General features: G+C 43.0%; 1 protein-coding gene across 2 annotated transcripts in view; it reads left to right on the top strand.

Moving 5' to 3' along the window:
• NUP205 (nucleoporin 205) overlaps positions 1-16,360 on the top strand; it is a 920,380-nt gene that overhangs the window by 555,456 nt on the left and 348,564 nt on the right. For both annotated transcript variants that reach the window (XM_078671666.1, XM_078671676.1), the window contains exon 21: positions 4,420-4,584. In XM_078671666.1, coding sequence (XP_078527792.1) covers positions 4,420-4,584 — 165 coding nt within the window. The remainder of the gene's footprint in view (positions 1-4,419; positions 4,585-16,360) is intronic.

The raw sequence follows: 16,360 nt of genomic DNA on the forward strand, positions 1-16,360 counted from the left end.
GCAGCATTAAAGTTTGAGTTACCGGCATTGTAAACGACAATGCTTTGCATTACATTTTTTTGTTTTAATTTGCAATTGGTATATAAACATTGTTTGTGAATGGTTAGCGGTTGCTTATGCTAAGCAAAGTTGGCAGTAATATAGAGTGCTAGTCTTGCTTGTTATAAGTATGCTGATTTAAAGCGCTCTGATACCTGCGGATAAAGTTTGCGCTATATAAAAGTGAAAATTAATGTGCCGCATTAGAAAGACATGAACACGCCATTCTGATAAATTAGTCCAAGTAATTCTTTAAAAGCATTTTAATTTTTGTTTTGCTTATACATTTCCAAGTCCTTTCATAAGGAAGCACTGTTCTTGTAGTCTTGCTGCACCTGTTAACACACAGATAATTGACAGTGGTACAATATCTGAAGTTTTTTACGTGACATCACTGAAGCATACAGAGTTTGAAGATAGGCTACTCTCTCACACTGGAGGGCTTGTGGGGAGCTCTGAAGAGTCGTGGCTAGTGACAGGAGGGTGGACCAGCTCTAGAAGGTAAAACAGGTGTCACATGCTGTGATAGGCTGTGGCGAAGTAACAATGAACTGCGTTCATAGCCCGGAGGTGTTCGTGGGTACTCCCTTCAACCTATTGTAACAGGAAAAAATGGTTCGGCTCGGAGGGCCACACCTGCTAGACAGCATGAGGGAAAGGGGTGCACTTATCTCTCATCAAACTACAATATGCCCACAACTGTCAGGGAGCACAGAGTAAAGCAAAACCCAGCATGTGGCACGAGTAAGCCCCATAACAAAGCTGGAACATTAAGCTACCCACTGTAGAGGCAGGAAGGTCACATCTGCCCGGCAGAGTCAAGCGAAACCTTACAAGTGACAAGAGGGTGGGGCTAAAATGCCACCCCTGGTAGGAAGGGGCAGCATCCAGTAGTGCCATCCCCAGAGAGTAAAAGGGCAACCCCTGTATTTGTTTTTAAAACCTAAATAAAAGGCATTGTCATTTACAATGCCAATAGCTTTAACTTGTGTAAATGCGAGACCTATTGCATTTTAAATGCTTTTTATTCTGCTCACCAGGACCTAGCATTTTAGGTCTGGGTATTGACAATGATAGACCTATTGCTAACAATATACATAGAGTGGGCTTTGAATCTACCCCTTTCAACTGTTGGCTTTCTTTGTCCAGCCAGTATCAGCCACTGGTTTGAAACTTTAATGAAATCTTGGCTCAGACCAGAGCAGTTTGCTATATGGGTACATCCTTCTGCCTCTATATGAATGCTAGACCTTCTTGTCTACTCATGCTACACCTCTCTCCCTCTAATGTCCTAATACTGCATGCATCAGCACATTAATTGCAGAACTATGGGCTTTGGCAGTGCTTATGGATCTTGGTTTTGTTAACCAACTGCCTTCTGGGAGTTGTAGTCTAGCTTGAGAACTGATCAAATCCTACTGAATTCCTCGAGCACGGTGGTTTGTGGAAAGCTGCAAAGGACTACGCCTGTCTACATGCTGTCCCAGTGGCTGGGGGTCATAAGGTCACATTAGGCCAGTGGGCCAATCTCAGACAGGGACAGTACTATAGGGAAAGATTTCTCCTCTGATAGGCTGTTAGGATTGTGTCAGGCCGACAAGTTAAACTTATAAAAGACGTTGTCAAAGCCGAAGTGATTTTTTTTAACACTGGTCAGCCTGGACAGAATGCAACTTCCTACAAAATTAAGTCCCTTCTAGACACAAAAAGTTATTTTTCTGTGGTCTAGAACAGGACTAATGGCGGCCTGAGATTGGGAAAAACCTGACAGACTGCTGCGGCTGAGGCTTCCCGGCATGACTGCGCTCGGAAGGCATGTGGCCTGTGTTCCTTTTCTGTAAATACACGGCAGGCTTCGGTTTCCAGCAGTGTCCAAAATAAAATTCATGAGCAAAAGTTTAAAAAATAAATTCATCTCAGTAATTCGGCCTTTACCATTGCGTTGCCTGCGTCACTCACGAAAACGCGCACGGGGGTCATAGGGCGGCAGCCATGAAAAGGGATCATCTGTGCCCGCCTCAAAATAACCCAGCTGAGCGGCCAATAATACCGGGGCCGGAGAGGGACTGTGCTGACCGGTGAGACGGGCGACGGAGCTCCACACCACGGCAGGCTCCAGTCACCCCGCGTGGGGGGGCTTGGCTTATAACTGTCACCTGTCAGGGGCCCAGAGGAGGGGATGGGGGGGGTGGCTGCCCTGAGGCAAGAGCAAGGGGGCACTGCCAGAGCAACAGAGGAGACCTTTGGCCAGGAGCGACAACATGAAAACCTGTCCGGAGTGAAGGATAGTCCTGGCCAGAGAGAGTGCCTGAGCCATGAAGGACGGCGCTATGAGCAAGGGTCTCTCGGAGTTTTATATTTACAAACGAACGCGCGTCAGAGAGCAATGAGAAAAGGGCAATACAAACCGTGGCAGGAAATGCGTCTGGTATGAAATAACCAGGCGAGGCTCCCGGAAAGTGCTGCAGGCTCAGGCCATCCGCCTCCATTCCACCGACAGCAGTGCCAGAGAACGAAACTGAAAGCTAAGTCTAAGCGCGCATTCTAAGCTCATTCCGGTCTGCTGAATGGAGCGCGTGTTCGCCTGCACGCGGCCCGCTCCGATCCGATTCTTTTAAATGATCGTGACCATCTCTTGTCTCCTGGGAAGCTGAGCCGGTGACTATAGGTCTCTGGCGAGACAGCGCTTTCGCGTGGTAATCGCCACGAGACCTAAAAAAGGGGGGCAAATACGTAGTAAAGACAAACTTGGCTGCACGGTCGGCAAAACAGGGGACACATACTCTCCCAGCACTGTTTGAAAGACAGATGTCTAAAAACGCTGTGTTACAGTCTGTCGGTGGGGACAAGCCTGTTTTGCATAAAGTAATGGGTCTGAAACTGTGGTCACCTTTATCTAATTGGATATGAATTTCTGTTGTATTGGGTCTTGATGATATTAATTTGTAATTTAATAAGATTTGTGTATGTTGGTACCAAAAAGATGGACTGTGTATCATGATTATTCATTTATTCTTTTTTGTTCTGTCTGCTTGCTGATATAAATTTTAATTAAAATATTAAAAAAACAAAAACAAAACATGAATGTCCAAAGAGGGCACCCACAAACGTAATTAGAACTTACACACAAACACCTTACAACCACTCATTCTACTGTTAGCATTTCGAGGTTTGTCCTAGTGTAAATCAGGTATAGGTCGCCGTATCTGGCATTTCCTCAGCAGACACAAATGTATCCTTGAAATAATGCTCCCAGGTCATGGGGTTGAAAGATGTAATTTTGCTGGGGGCCACCAAATAGTTTGTTTTGTCCCATGTCACACAACACTCCATTCCGTCCCTTCCTATTATTTGTCTTTATCAATACTAAAGTCGTTTCTGGGGATAATGGTATTCTGACAGTGGAAACTGCTATTAATGTTTCCTGCATCTCATTGCAGGAATATACCCAGAGGTGGCAAAAAAGGTAAGGTGATCAGGCAGAAAAGTACATGTTTCCAAACTGTAGGTAGCCAGGAGGAACTAGTCTTTTGCTGCCTCAAGCTGGTTGTATGCCTGCCTGGAAAATGCTAAATTATTGTCTTCCGCATCGACTTTAAGGATTTTAGGAGCAGTCTGCAGTGCCTGTCCATTATTCCTAAACGATGTCATATCCAAGGGAAGTGTATTTTTCAGTTTTCCCGTGAGGAATTTTGGGTGAAAAATTGGAATCCAATTCTGGTAGAATATTGGCCTCATGACTTCACATAGGTACACATGTCAGCATAAGCATAAACTATGTTCAAATAAAGCTATTCTCTTATTGAGGCCCAAAAAATAAATGTGTCCAAAATGTTCTGCCATATCAATCTGAGGTCTTCTCTCTTGGGTCAACGCTACTCAATTTAAGGGAATCTCCTTTCAGTCTATATTGCTAGTAGCTGATCGCAAAAGGCTCTTTGAAATGAGAACCCAGGTCCCATAAATAGAATGTCCAAGCTTAGGAGTTCTGAATTATAAAAATACAAGTATATACACTTTTAATGATGTGTAAGTCAAACTTAAATGAGAAAACAAACTGGTTTGCATTGCATTTTCCTTGTTGGCATCAGAGTTAACCTAGAGGATAATAATTCTTACCTTTTATTTTCTAATAGGACCTAGCAAAAACTGTTGTAATGAAGACTTTTTGAAATAAAATAATCTAGTGTTCTAACCGCAGTGTTTCAAGTCTACTAACAATCTTTGTGACACTGAGGTAGTAGACACAACAGAGCTGCCTCCTCATGTCCCAGAAGGAAGTGATATTAACAGGGCATTTCTGAATTGATAAGTGATGTTACTATAGCTTTAGTATATGTGGTTCTTGCAACTTTATATTTTATTTATTTTTCCCAACAGAACTTAAATCGGAGAAGAAAATTTCACATATCCGTCATGAGACCAGAATCAACATCCTGAATCTTCTCATCACTTCTCTGGAACTGAACCCACCCAACCTAGCACTCTATCTTCTGGGTTATGAGCTCAAGAAACCAGTTGCCACTACTAATCTGCAGGACCCAGGTGTGTAGTATGGAAAGAGCTTCAGGGCTTTTATTCTGTTTGCTCTCTGCTACTACTATTTTCAGATTGGCACTGTACATTTGCAGAAAATCCAGGGTCCTTCAGATTGTTTTACCATGTATTCAGCATTAAAGATGGGGGGAAGGGCGGGGGGCGAGGGGGGATAGGTGGGATGGGATTCGGGGGGAGATAAGATATTCCAGGTGGCATGTGTTCGACCTTCAACCATACAGGCTCTAAAGTTGCTGCATGCCAGTTCTAGATGTCTTGCAATATAAATTCACAGGTAGTCGTCAGTCATATATATAATATAGTTTAGGTCTCTCAGTGCTCCTTTCAATGTATGTGTTGTCGTTTACGCTTTACCAGTTATTGTCATTCGTATTATTAATATATACAAGAAAGCTTTTTGGGAATAATTTGTATGTGCAATGCACCAGTTATAATGCCCCTCTAGCAGACTATAAATTTCAAGGTCAATGAATTGTGGGCATTTTCATGTTAATTTCAGCATCATCGTTATTTTAACTAGTAATGATAAGAGAAACGGGAGTAACACAAAGGAGCAATAATATAAACATGCATGCTTTTTTTGTAAAAGGTAAAGCACACGTTTAATGTGCATGATTTTCACTAGCAGTGAAAAGGAAATAGTTTTAATCAGCTTGGAACAACATATGAAAACAATTGTAAGAAAAGACAGGGAACTGTTCCAGAGAAAATACCCTGTCCTTATTCACTTTTCCATATCTTTCTATTTATAATTATTTTAATGGTATTTATATATTAGAAAATGTATATTTATTAACTTATTATATCTTATTTTCTTTCTTAGCATTTTCTCTACCATATATATCTTATGTCACTTTCAATTATTTCTGTCTTCTGTGATATTTTATATATTTAAAATGTTAACTGGTAATCCTATATCTTCATGTGTATGTATCCATTATAAATGCTCTTAAAAAAACATTTTGACACGAGAAATGAAGCAAAACAATTGACAGAAAAGCATGCTGTACTTCTCACCACGGAAAGACTGAGTTCCCAATGGGAGACACATGGATACTTTTATAAGCGGGACAGTGTCAATATGGAAACTGAGAACTCCCTGAGCTTGCAGAGCAGAGTATGTCCGATTGAAGAAATAGTCCTCCTACTGATGGATACATCTAAATGTAGAGCCCTCCCCTTGGGAATATCCCCAGGTCCCAAACTGCATCTGGTAAACTGAAAAAGTAGTGTTCCTGCATGCCGGTGTGTGATGTCATGTGACTCTGCATTGATTCCATTATGCTCTGGAAGTGACAAGGGGATCGGCATGTACGCGCTATACATGTGCGCTGGCATCAGTTCCTTTCTTTCTGCACCTTCAAATGTGGAACTGCACCTCCGTTCCTTGTTTAGCTCGTGAAGCATTTTCTTCTTTGGAAAGGGGAAATGTCACCCCCTGAAACTAGAGGGTTTAAGCCTGGTAGGAACGGTTGAAAACGGGTGTCTGTGACTGATCCCCACAAGGTGTTCCTCTGGAGCTAGAGTTTATTGCATAACTCCAAGGCCCACGGCGACTGTGCCCAGGTGAATCTAAAAGCCACCGGAGAACACAACACAAGCCAAGCACCGCAAGACTCCATGCAGGTCCCGCTTCCATTTTCAAAATTGCTCAAGTGGCAGCTTTCATAACTGTCAACGTCTTCAGTAAGTTCAAGACAAAAGGTAATATGTCCAAGTGGGACACTGCCACTTCCTGCAAGTGTATCATCATGCCTCATTGTCTTCACCAGGCTTCTCCAAAGAGTAGCTTGTGAGCTACTGGTAGCTCCCCAGCTGCCTGTAGGTAGCTCTCCTACATGCAGTCCAGCCTACTAATGTATACGCTTTTTCTTGGATGAATTAATATATGTATACCAAAAATGAAAAATGTGTATTTTAGATGAATATGTTAAAAACTCATAAGCTGATCTTTGGGAAATAAATGGTTGCCTTTGTAAAATATATTTAATTCTGTTTGAGTGATAAATCATGTGGCGGTGGGGAGACTTATTACTCATATTGTTACGTTGGTACCAGGAGCATTACAGCAATGGCTGTTATGTATTACTCATGTAGAGGCATTCCAAATTGATAAATCCTTTTTTCCATTACTGGTGGTAACTCTAAGGCACTGAGGCAGTCACTGCTGGTCATCTTGAATGGGGTGGCCACTAATGTAATCTTGTCTGATATGCTCACTGCTACAAAAGTAATAACAATAGCTTGGGATGATATTCACTGAACATAAGTAGACCGTATTACAGAAAAGGTTGGAGACCCCTGGTCTTGACCCTTTTCCACTGAAGTATACATTTCATCCTTAGTCCCAATGAATTCCCGGCTGGGTCGGCAAATTCACAGCAGGTTGAAGCCCTTTGCCAGGTAATGCTGCACATTTTTGGCTCTCTTTGAGCCCCACAGGGGCCTCCAGTCGGACCAGCGCCGGCGGGTCAACCCTCCGTGCTATCTTTGCACTTTAACTCACTTCGGGATCTGTACTAATATATGTGCTGGCTCTGGCATTGAAATCTGTGTGGGTCCCTTGAACGTTGATGCTAGCATAGAGCCCACCCAGCGCTGGAGGAGGAGACTTAACCCATGATGGTATCAGTCTCCATCTTGACCGAGGCCTCGCCCAGATCTTGATGTGGCACAGCCAGTACTCAATCCGTAAGACTTATCCCATTTGAGCATATATTTTCTTAACAATCATTTAAACAACAACTGTCCTGGATCCTTTTGTCAGCACTTTTATTTAATTGGAAATAAATTAATTCTGTTCTGGGAAACATACATCTTTAGCTGCTGCAGGCGATTGTGATTTCACTGTGTGCCATGGGTCCCTATTCTCCCACACATACCTTCCATATTGAAATGTGTAAGGGAACCAGAAATGACAGCGTGGATATAGCTCGCTACTACCAGTCACTGGTTCCCATTGACAATCAAAGGAGGTGGCAAGGAACTAAAGCTAATGCATTTTTCTTTAATTTAAATTACCTTTATTGAGATTTAGAAGGTAATAAGTATTAACAGTATTGTACATCAAAGTCCGCGTACGAACACATTAAATATCCCATCAAGAAGATCATATAAACGCCACACAGCAAGCTCTTGTGCAAATTATCCAATTACAATAATGCAGTATGGATCAACAGGTCACCACAGGCTATAAAAATGCAGTAATGTAGCCTGTCTCAGTTGGGTTCATCTTGAGGTTATTGATTAGTGGCCATGTTCGTAGGTGATTCTTTCAACTCTGAATACTTAGCCGCCCAGGGTCTGAGATAGTCTTCCAGTTTTTCATCGGTGCGAACAGGTTTCATTCGGATTTCTTCTGCTATAGCCCATTCAGAGAATGGAGAGGAAACAATAACATATAGACCTTAATGGGTACTATAGACTTTCAATGCCCAGCCGGACAGAGAATTTTTAATGTGCAATTTTTAAACCATGGTAATTTTCAAAATGAACAACAACAAATAGATGCACAAAAAGGGGGGATGCAATCCTGTACCCGGTATTGGAGAAAGCAAAACAGAGAAACATACAACATAAAGGGTTTCAGGCAACAATAGAGCAAATGGCGGTTTGAAATAATCATAGAGTCAAGAAAGCTAGCCAGAACAGTGACCATAATCTACATACAAATTGCGAATCAATGGTTCTGTTTTAGAAAATGTGGACGACGTTTTGATCCTTATCTCTTAAATTACAAGGATCATCATCAGGACTAGGGAACTAATGCCTGGTATTTTGCACAAAGCCTGTGGGGTAAAGATTGGGAGGAAAGATCAGGGAACCTGTCAAGAATTTACATAACATAGAGGATAGATAATCATTACAGAAGGACAGCATGGACATGCATTAGCTTAAAATGAATAGTTACCATAGTGACATATTCTGACTGCGATGAACGATTATATAATGGAGAATTTAACATATCTGTGACTCATAAGAGGCGGAATAAGAAGGTGAAGGACAGAGTAAAAAATTGGGTGAGTGTGCGTTTACCGCGGTGAAAATACGGGGCGACAGAACGACCTGATTGGTGAAATTACTAGCACGAAAATGATGAGAGCAAGTTTGTAAGTAGTGAGTGCCTAGAAAGTAGAGTGGAATTAAACTAGTTCGCGTTGAGGTCGCAAATGAGGGAAGGTAAACCTCATGGAAACGATGATGCGATCCATAGGATGGTTCGTGAAATAAATGCCGCAATGAACGTTACTGAAAGAAACCATGGGCGAAACAATAAATATGCCTGCCAGAACCCATGTGCTGCGGAGGTGAACGTGTTGATGACAATGAAGGTGTTTACCTGATAATGTGAAAAGGTGTTACGATCTGATAGGGGAGCCACAATAATGGCTCCAATACAGGCTCGGGCCCGGTGGAAGCTGGCGAGCAGCGGTACCGGCGTAGGCAGCAATTACCGCCAAGGATTCTGCGCGAGCTGCGTTTAATAGCAGAGTCTTGTCAGCTAAAGGAAAAAGGAACCACGGATAACGGGGGGTGCCATGTGCTGCGGAGGTGAACGGGTGAATAAAAATCAATGTGTTTACCTTATAATATATATATATAGAACCCGTGCGGCATATTATGCCCTACAATTTCGTACCAGTACTAACCCCTCCAAAACAATTTTTAAAGCCCTGAAAGATCTTATTACCAAAAAAGTGATCGCGACTCACCAGGGTTCCATCGCTCATTGTGAAACTCTGGCGGCTTTCTTTTTGGAAAAGGTCCATGCCATCTACAGAGCTTTTCCTACGGCTGCACCCTCTGTTGGCAGCCCCCTAAAGCCCCTTATCTTGGATGTGTTACATTCCTTCCCGAGATTAACTTCGGTGAGTTTTGGTAAGTTGGCCCAACAGGTCAAGTCAGGATCCCCGGCTGATCCTCTTCGGCCGGTATTGTTTAGAGACCTTTTATCCAATGGCCTCTCACCGGTTTGCTCCTTGATCAATACCTCTTTAGCATCTGGTGTGGTCCCAGTGAAGTGGAAACAGGCAGTAGTTGTGGCCATCCTTAAGAAACCTACTTTGGATGCTGCTAAACCTGAGAATTACCGCCCAATTTCCCTTCTCCCGTGGCCTGCCAAAGTTGCGGAGGCGCATGTCAACTCTGTCCTCTCTGATCACCTTCTACAAGCTAACATCTTGGACAGGACGCAGAATAGTTTTCGTGCAGGGCATAGCACGGAGACGGCTCTACTTTATATGGTGGAGCATTTGCGCTCCGTGCTCGACGCGGGCCAAACGGCAGCGCTGGTGCTATTAGATCTGAGCGCCGCCTTTGACACCGTGGCCCACCCGATCCTTCTGCGGCGCCTGGAGGAAGCGGGCGTCACCGGTCATGCGCTCCAGTGGTTCCGATCATTTCTTGCCAACCGTTCTTTTTGCGTGGCCGTCCCGCCCCATCAGTCCAAATTCCATCCTCTGGAACTGGGGGTTCCCCAGGGCTCCTCGCTGAGTCACACATTATTCAACCTATATGTGAGACCGCTGGCTGAGGTTGTCAGACATTGGGGCATGACCATGGTGTCCTATGCCGATGACACCCAGCTAGCGGTTACTATCAGCGGGGATGCGGATGTGGATGCCCCCAGATTCCAGAACGGACTTCGGGCGGTCGCCAGCTGGATGACTTCCAACTGTCTCCAGCTGAACGCAAGTAAGACGGAGGTTATGATCTTTGGCAAGCACACGGAACTCTGGGGTGACAGGTGGTGGCCATCGGACTTGGGCTCTACACCTATTCCGGTCGTTGAGCTAAAAAATCTTGGGGTGTGGCTCGATCCATCTCTTTCTTTCGAATGCCATACTAAGCGCACGGCGGCCTGCTGTTTTGGCCTCTTGCGGGGATTACGACCCGTACTAAAAATTTTTGATGCGAACACCAGGCAACTCGTTATCCAGGCAACTGTGATGTCACGGCTCGATTATGCCAACGCCATATTACTGGGCCTAAACCAGGCTGAACTCACCCGCCTGCAGCGTGTACAGAACGCAGCGGCGAGAGCTGTCGTGGGCTTGCCTAGGTTTTGCTCTACAACCAACACTCTGCGCACGTTGCACTGGCTTCCGATCGCCCGAAGGATCCAGTTTAAGGTCCTTTCTGTTGCTTATAAGATCATCAAGGGATCACCTGCCTTGATTCTTTCCAACCTTCTGTCCCGCTATATTCCAGGCCGTGCTCTTAGATCCTCTGACCTGGAACTTGCTGTTGTTCCCCGGTTTAAGCGCTGCCGGGCCGGCGGCCGCTCCTTTCAAGTGCGTGCCGCCGTGTTATGGAATTCCCTTCCCTTTGAGATTCGTGCCCTCGGGGATCTGCTCTCCTTTCGGCGGGCTGTAAAAACTTTTTTGTTTCCTTACTTCTCATGGACTTCTCTTTGTTCTGTTGTGTTGTGTTGCTACCTTGGCGGGCGCCAGGACGCTCCTTCGCTGGAGCATCTGTGCGCCTAATAAATAAGTTTAACATAACATAACATAATGTAAAAAAGTGTTGAGATCTTATGAGGGAGCCTCAGTAACGGCTTCAGTTCAAGCTCGTGCCGGGTATGGTGCTGGCGAGCAGCGGTCCCGGCGTTGGCAGCTGATACCGCCGAGGATTCTGCGTGAGCTGCGTAGAATGACAAGGTCTTTTCAGCTAGGGATAAAAGAAATCAAGGATGAAAGGGGTGCCGTTGTCTTGGAAGGATATGAAGCTACGGGGGCAGTGACAAGGCTTACCTGATTACTGTGAGGCTGTAGATAAGTGTGATGTTCTTGTGCACGATGGCAGGAACATCGTGTATAGCGTGTGTGTGCCGAAGTTAGAGGGTGGTCCGGCCGCCATCTTGGGTGAGTGATAAAAACTGAAAACAGACTGTCAGTGAGGGTAGTCTAAGGGACGAAATTGTGTGCGTGCTAGACGAGGTAATGTCAATAACGGTCTAGGTGAAAATAGAGAGGAGAAAACCATTAAGGGGAGGCATGAAAATGAGAGATAAAATGAGAGAAAGCTATAAATACAAGGTGGCCTAACTTGGAGAATTATTCTAGTTTAGATAAACATACAACATGGTAAATACAATACCCTGCAAATTGAAAATTCAGGAATGTAAGTGTAAGAAAATAGTACATGCCAAAAAGGCATACATTAATTACATTCTATAGTCATGTGATTTTATCCGACATTTCATTCCAGTAGTTAGCATACGCTACAGTAGGGTATGAACACTAGTGTCCAGTTATGGAGAAACAGGTAACAGCAAAAAAGGGATTCCTAGGAGAGGTGTGCTGTAACGGAAATGGAACAAATCTATAGGACAGTCTTTGTTAGGACAGTTTATAGTAGTGTGGTCCATTCTTCATTTCTATTGAGACCATTCCTGATGGAGTCAAAGAGGATTATGGATTTGAGTTCCTCTCTGTTCAATAGTAGGGCCATATTGCCTCCTCTTTGTGGGAGTTTCAGTACTTTAAGAATCGTCCAACGGATGTCATCTTCACTGTGGTTGGCCATTGTGAAATGAATGACCAAAGGTGCATTCAAAGTCGTACATCTGATTCTGCTCCGATGTTGGCTTCTCCTTGTTTTTATTTTCTGGGTTGTCTGGCCGATGTACAATTTGAGACAATGACAGTGAATCAAATACACTACGTTGCAGGTATTACAATTTGAAAAAGATCGGCAATTCACAGTGACATTGTTAAAAGTGAAGGATTTGCCTTCAAGAGTGAATTCGCATACATTACAACACCCACATTTAGAATGACCAATCACTGGGGACAGTCCCCATATAGACTCTAAAGTTGTGGATGGGTTGGTGTTAGGCAGTGCTGCCCTCACTAGATGGTCTTTAATGTTCCTACTTTTGTGGAAAGCAAACAGTGGGCGTTCAATGCTGAGGTTACCCGCATTTACTATTGGCCAGTGTTGGAGTATGGTTTTCCTTATCTGATTGGAAATAGGTGAAAATGTAGTGACACATGCAATCCTTTCTGTCTCCTTCTTGGGGTTGGGACTTAAGAGAGTGTTGCGTGGAAAGTACCATGTTCTCTTGGATGCGTTCCTTACTATCCTTTTGAGGTAACCCCGGTCTTTGAGTTTCGTGGCAAGAACATTAGACTTTCTGAAATAGTCATCTTTGATAGAGCAATTGCGTCTTATCCTCAGAAATTGTGAATAATATTGTGAGAAGAATAAAGGGTTATTGACCTGATTCTTCGTGAGTTTAAGGCTTCATTGTACCTGTAAAAGAGAAAACATACACACACACAACAACAAACAGGGAGATGGGGTATAGGAAACACATAGTTACGTACAATAGTACCCTTGTAATTTTAAGGAACTAGAAAATGGCAATACTTTTCATTTAATCAGACTCATTTCAGGCGTCAACTCTTCCATTGTCATGCTTCGGAGGGCAAAGATGAATCGACTAGTACTGTAGTGGGGTGCCCATAGTTCTAACACATTACTTGATCTTGTGCGTGGTCTATGGTGAAAGACGCTCTAACTGTGGCCGCCTCGTGGTTGCGTTTAAATACGCTACATACATTCCATACTTGATCGGTGAGTATTTTTGAGCGTATGGTATACATGTGAAAAAACAACAGGCTAAACATGCTTCTGGTGAACAAAGGTTATTCAGGAGTCCTTATGTCGTGATATTTGTAATGCGTGACTCGGTTCGTGATAAGTACGCTATTTGTGCTTTCATTTTGGGTGCGTACCTTATTTTTATCGGAAAATTGCTTCCTCGGGGAGTTAGGCTGGACGAGAGAGGCCTTACTGCGGATGAGATATATTGGGATGACATGCCGCAAGGCAAAACAGAGACTCTGTGAACATCGGAGCAACGTTTACCTTATGCATTTTCTGTCTGTGCTCAAACCTGATTAAATTGACCAGAAAAACTCCAGAAGACTATGATTCTATGACTGTAGGTTCGAGAACTTTCATACTGGTCCAAGCAATTAGAATGGAATTGGGCCGTGCTCTGGTATGGTCCAAGTAATTCAAGAATCCGTTTATATTCTAATCCAATTAGACATGGCCAGACTAACAACTGCTTAAGAGCGTTTGTCTGCTAGCCCATACAAGTTGAACATTCAGTTGAGCGCCCTTGATTTGCATGGCGCGCTCCTCTGTTCACCATTGGCCTTTCTGCATCTAGCTGTAGCTCCTTCCAATAGCCTGGCCAACCATAGAAGGATAACAAATGCGTACCTCTGATCGCTCTGCTCTGCCAAGCTAGCATCTACCTGGATTGTACCCGGCACAGAATACACACCTGTCACTGTTAGGTTGGTCAAGGAGAAGGGTTCATGTATGTGGTGGAGATGGTCCCGTTTACAAGATGCACAATTACCTCTGTGACCAACGCATGTAGGACGACTTACGAAGGTCGACGTTTATTAACCGAAAAAGTTATTTTGATCAGGCTTTAACTTAATCGAAGGCGAGACCTATTGCATTTCCAATGCTTGTTCCTTTAGCTGACAAGACTCGGCTATTAAATGCAGCTCGTGCAGAATCCTTGGCGATAATTGCTGCCTACGCCGTTACCGCTGCTCGCCAGCTTCCACCGAGCCCGAGCCTGTATTGGATCCGTTATTGTGGCTCCCCTATAAGATCGTAACGCCTTTTCACATTATCAGGTAAACACCTTCATTGTCATCAAAACGTTCACCTCCGCAGCACATGGGTTCTGGCAGGCATATTTGTTTCACCCATGGTTTCTTTCAGTAACGTCCATTGCGGCATTTATTTCACGAACCATCATATGGATCGCATCATCGTTTCCATGAGGTTTACCTTACCCTCCTTTGCGCCCTCAAAGCTAACTAGTTTAATTCCACTCTACTTCCAAGCACTCACTACTTACAAACTTGCTCTCACCATTTTCGTGCTAGTAATTTCACCGATCAAGTCGTTCTGTCGGCCCGTATTTTCACCGCGGTAAACGCACACTCACCCAATTTTTTTACTCTGTCCTTCACCTTCTTATTCCGCCTCGGTATGAGTCACAGATATGTTAAATTCTCCATCATATAATCGTTCATCGCAGTCAGAATATGTCACTATGGTAACTATTCATTTTAAGCTAATGCATATCCATGCTGTCCTTCTGTAATGATTATCTATCTTCTGTGTTATGTAAATTCTTGACAGGTTCCCTGTTCTTTCCTCCCAATTTTTTCCCCACAGGCTTTGTGCAAAATACCAGGCAATTAATTCCCTAGTCCTGATGATCCTTGTATTTTGAGAGATAAGGATCGAAACGTCGTCGACATTTTCTAAAACAGTACCATTGTTTCGCAATTTGTATGTAGATTATGGTCACTGTTCTGGCTAGCTTGCTTGACTCTATGATTATTTCAAACGGCCATTTGCTCTATTGTTGCCTGAAACCCTTTATGTTGTATGTTTCTCTGTTTTGCTTTCTCCAATACCTGGTGCAGGATTGCGCCCCCTCTTTTTTATCATCTATTTGTTGTTGTTCATTTTGAAAATTACCATGGTTTAAAAATTGCACATTAAAAATTCTCTGTCCGGCTGGGCATTGAAAGTCTATAGTACCCAATAAGGTCTGCACGTTATTGTTTCCTCTCCATTCTCTACCTAAGGACCATTGTTTTTCTAAAATAATTGATACCCGGGGTCCTTGGCTTCTTATCGGGGTTCCCTTGTTTAATTAAATTTTGATGTAATGACAATCTTTCTAAGGCCGCCCCCACCTCTTTTAGTACTGTTCCGTTATTTACTCATTTGAAATGTTTTTAATCCTGTTGATTTAATTTCTTTAGTCACAATTCATGACAGTTGGGATGCAGATATGGCTTATTAAATCCGGCTGCATCTGGATCATGTATCACACTATAAGAGTTGTTTTCCTTTTTTAACACATTTAGTCAACAACTTATGGGTAAGCCTATAGTCTTATAAACGCAAAGGGGTTGCAATCAATGTTCGATGTCCCCGTTGCAGGATATTTACTTGTGTTTTTTACATTTTAGTTATAGTCATAACAGTACTTAAATTATTTGCGTATTTTGCACAATTACCATGTTTACATTGCTGAGTTTTGCACATCCCAATGGAAAGTCTTTATATGGAAATATTCTGTTTCTAGTATGGTGTTAAGTATCAAATTATTGCTTTTAACATGCTACAATTTTGCACAAATCTCAATGTTTACAACTGCGGTATTTTGCACATGTGTACTAGCTTACATTACGCATTCCTTCATTGGTACTGTATAGACTGTGTTTAATATTTTGTGTATGCATTTATGCAGGGACTCGATTTTTTGCTCATGAATTTATTCAGCATATGAATTGTTCTTAACTTTGATTGTGACACTTGGCAACACAATACCCCTAGCGATAGCGAGAAAAAAAGATCAAATATCTTTCTATGGACTTTGCCTTACCTCATAGTATGTTGTTTATGTCTATATATCACATGGTGTGCACAGCAGCATATAAAAACAAGGCATTTTTAATTATATTTTACTGTGAAGCGCGTCAGTCCGCTGCGCTGTTGAACTTGGTTCAATAAATTTCTGTTGCCTTACCTTTGGGATTCGTTTGGTCTCTGTTCGCCGGAGCTGGAAGTTCAGGACTATTTGTTTGAATATATATATATATATATATATATATATATATATATATGTGTATATATATGTGTATATATATATATTCCTCTCAATTGCCCCCGTCGCAGAGGGAACACTTTTGTTGGTGCCCGCATC

This window comes from Lissotriton helveticus, chromosome 1_1 (assembly GCF_964261635.1).
Source record: "Lissotriton helveticus chromosome 1_1, aLisHel1.1, whole genome shotgun sequence".
Taxonomy (NCBI): Eukaryota; Metazoa; Chordata; class Amphibia; order Caudata; family Salamandridae; genus Lissotriton; species Lissotriton helveticus.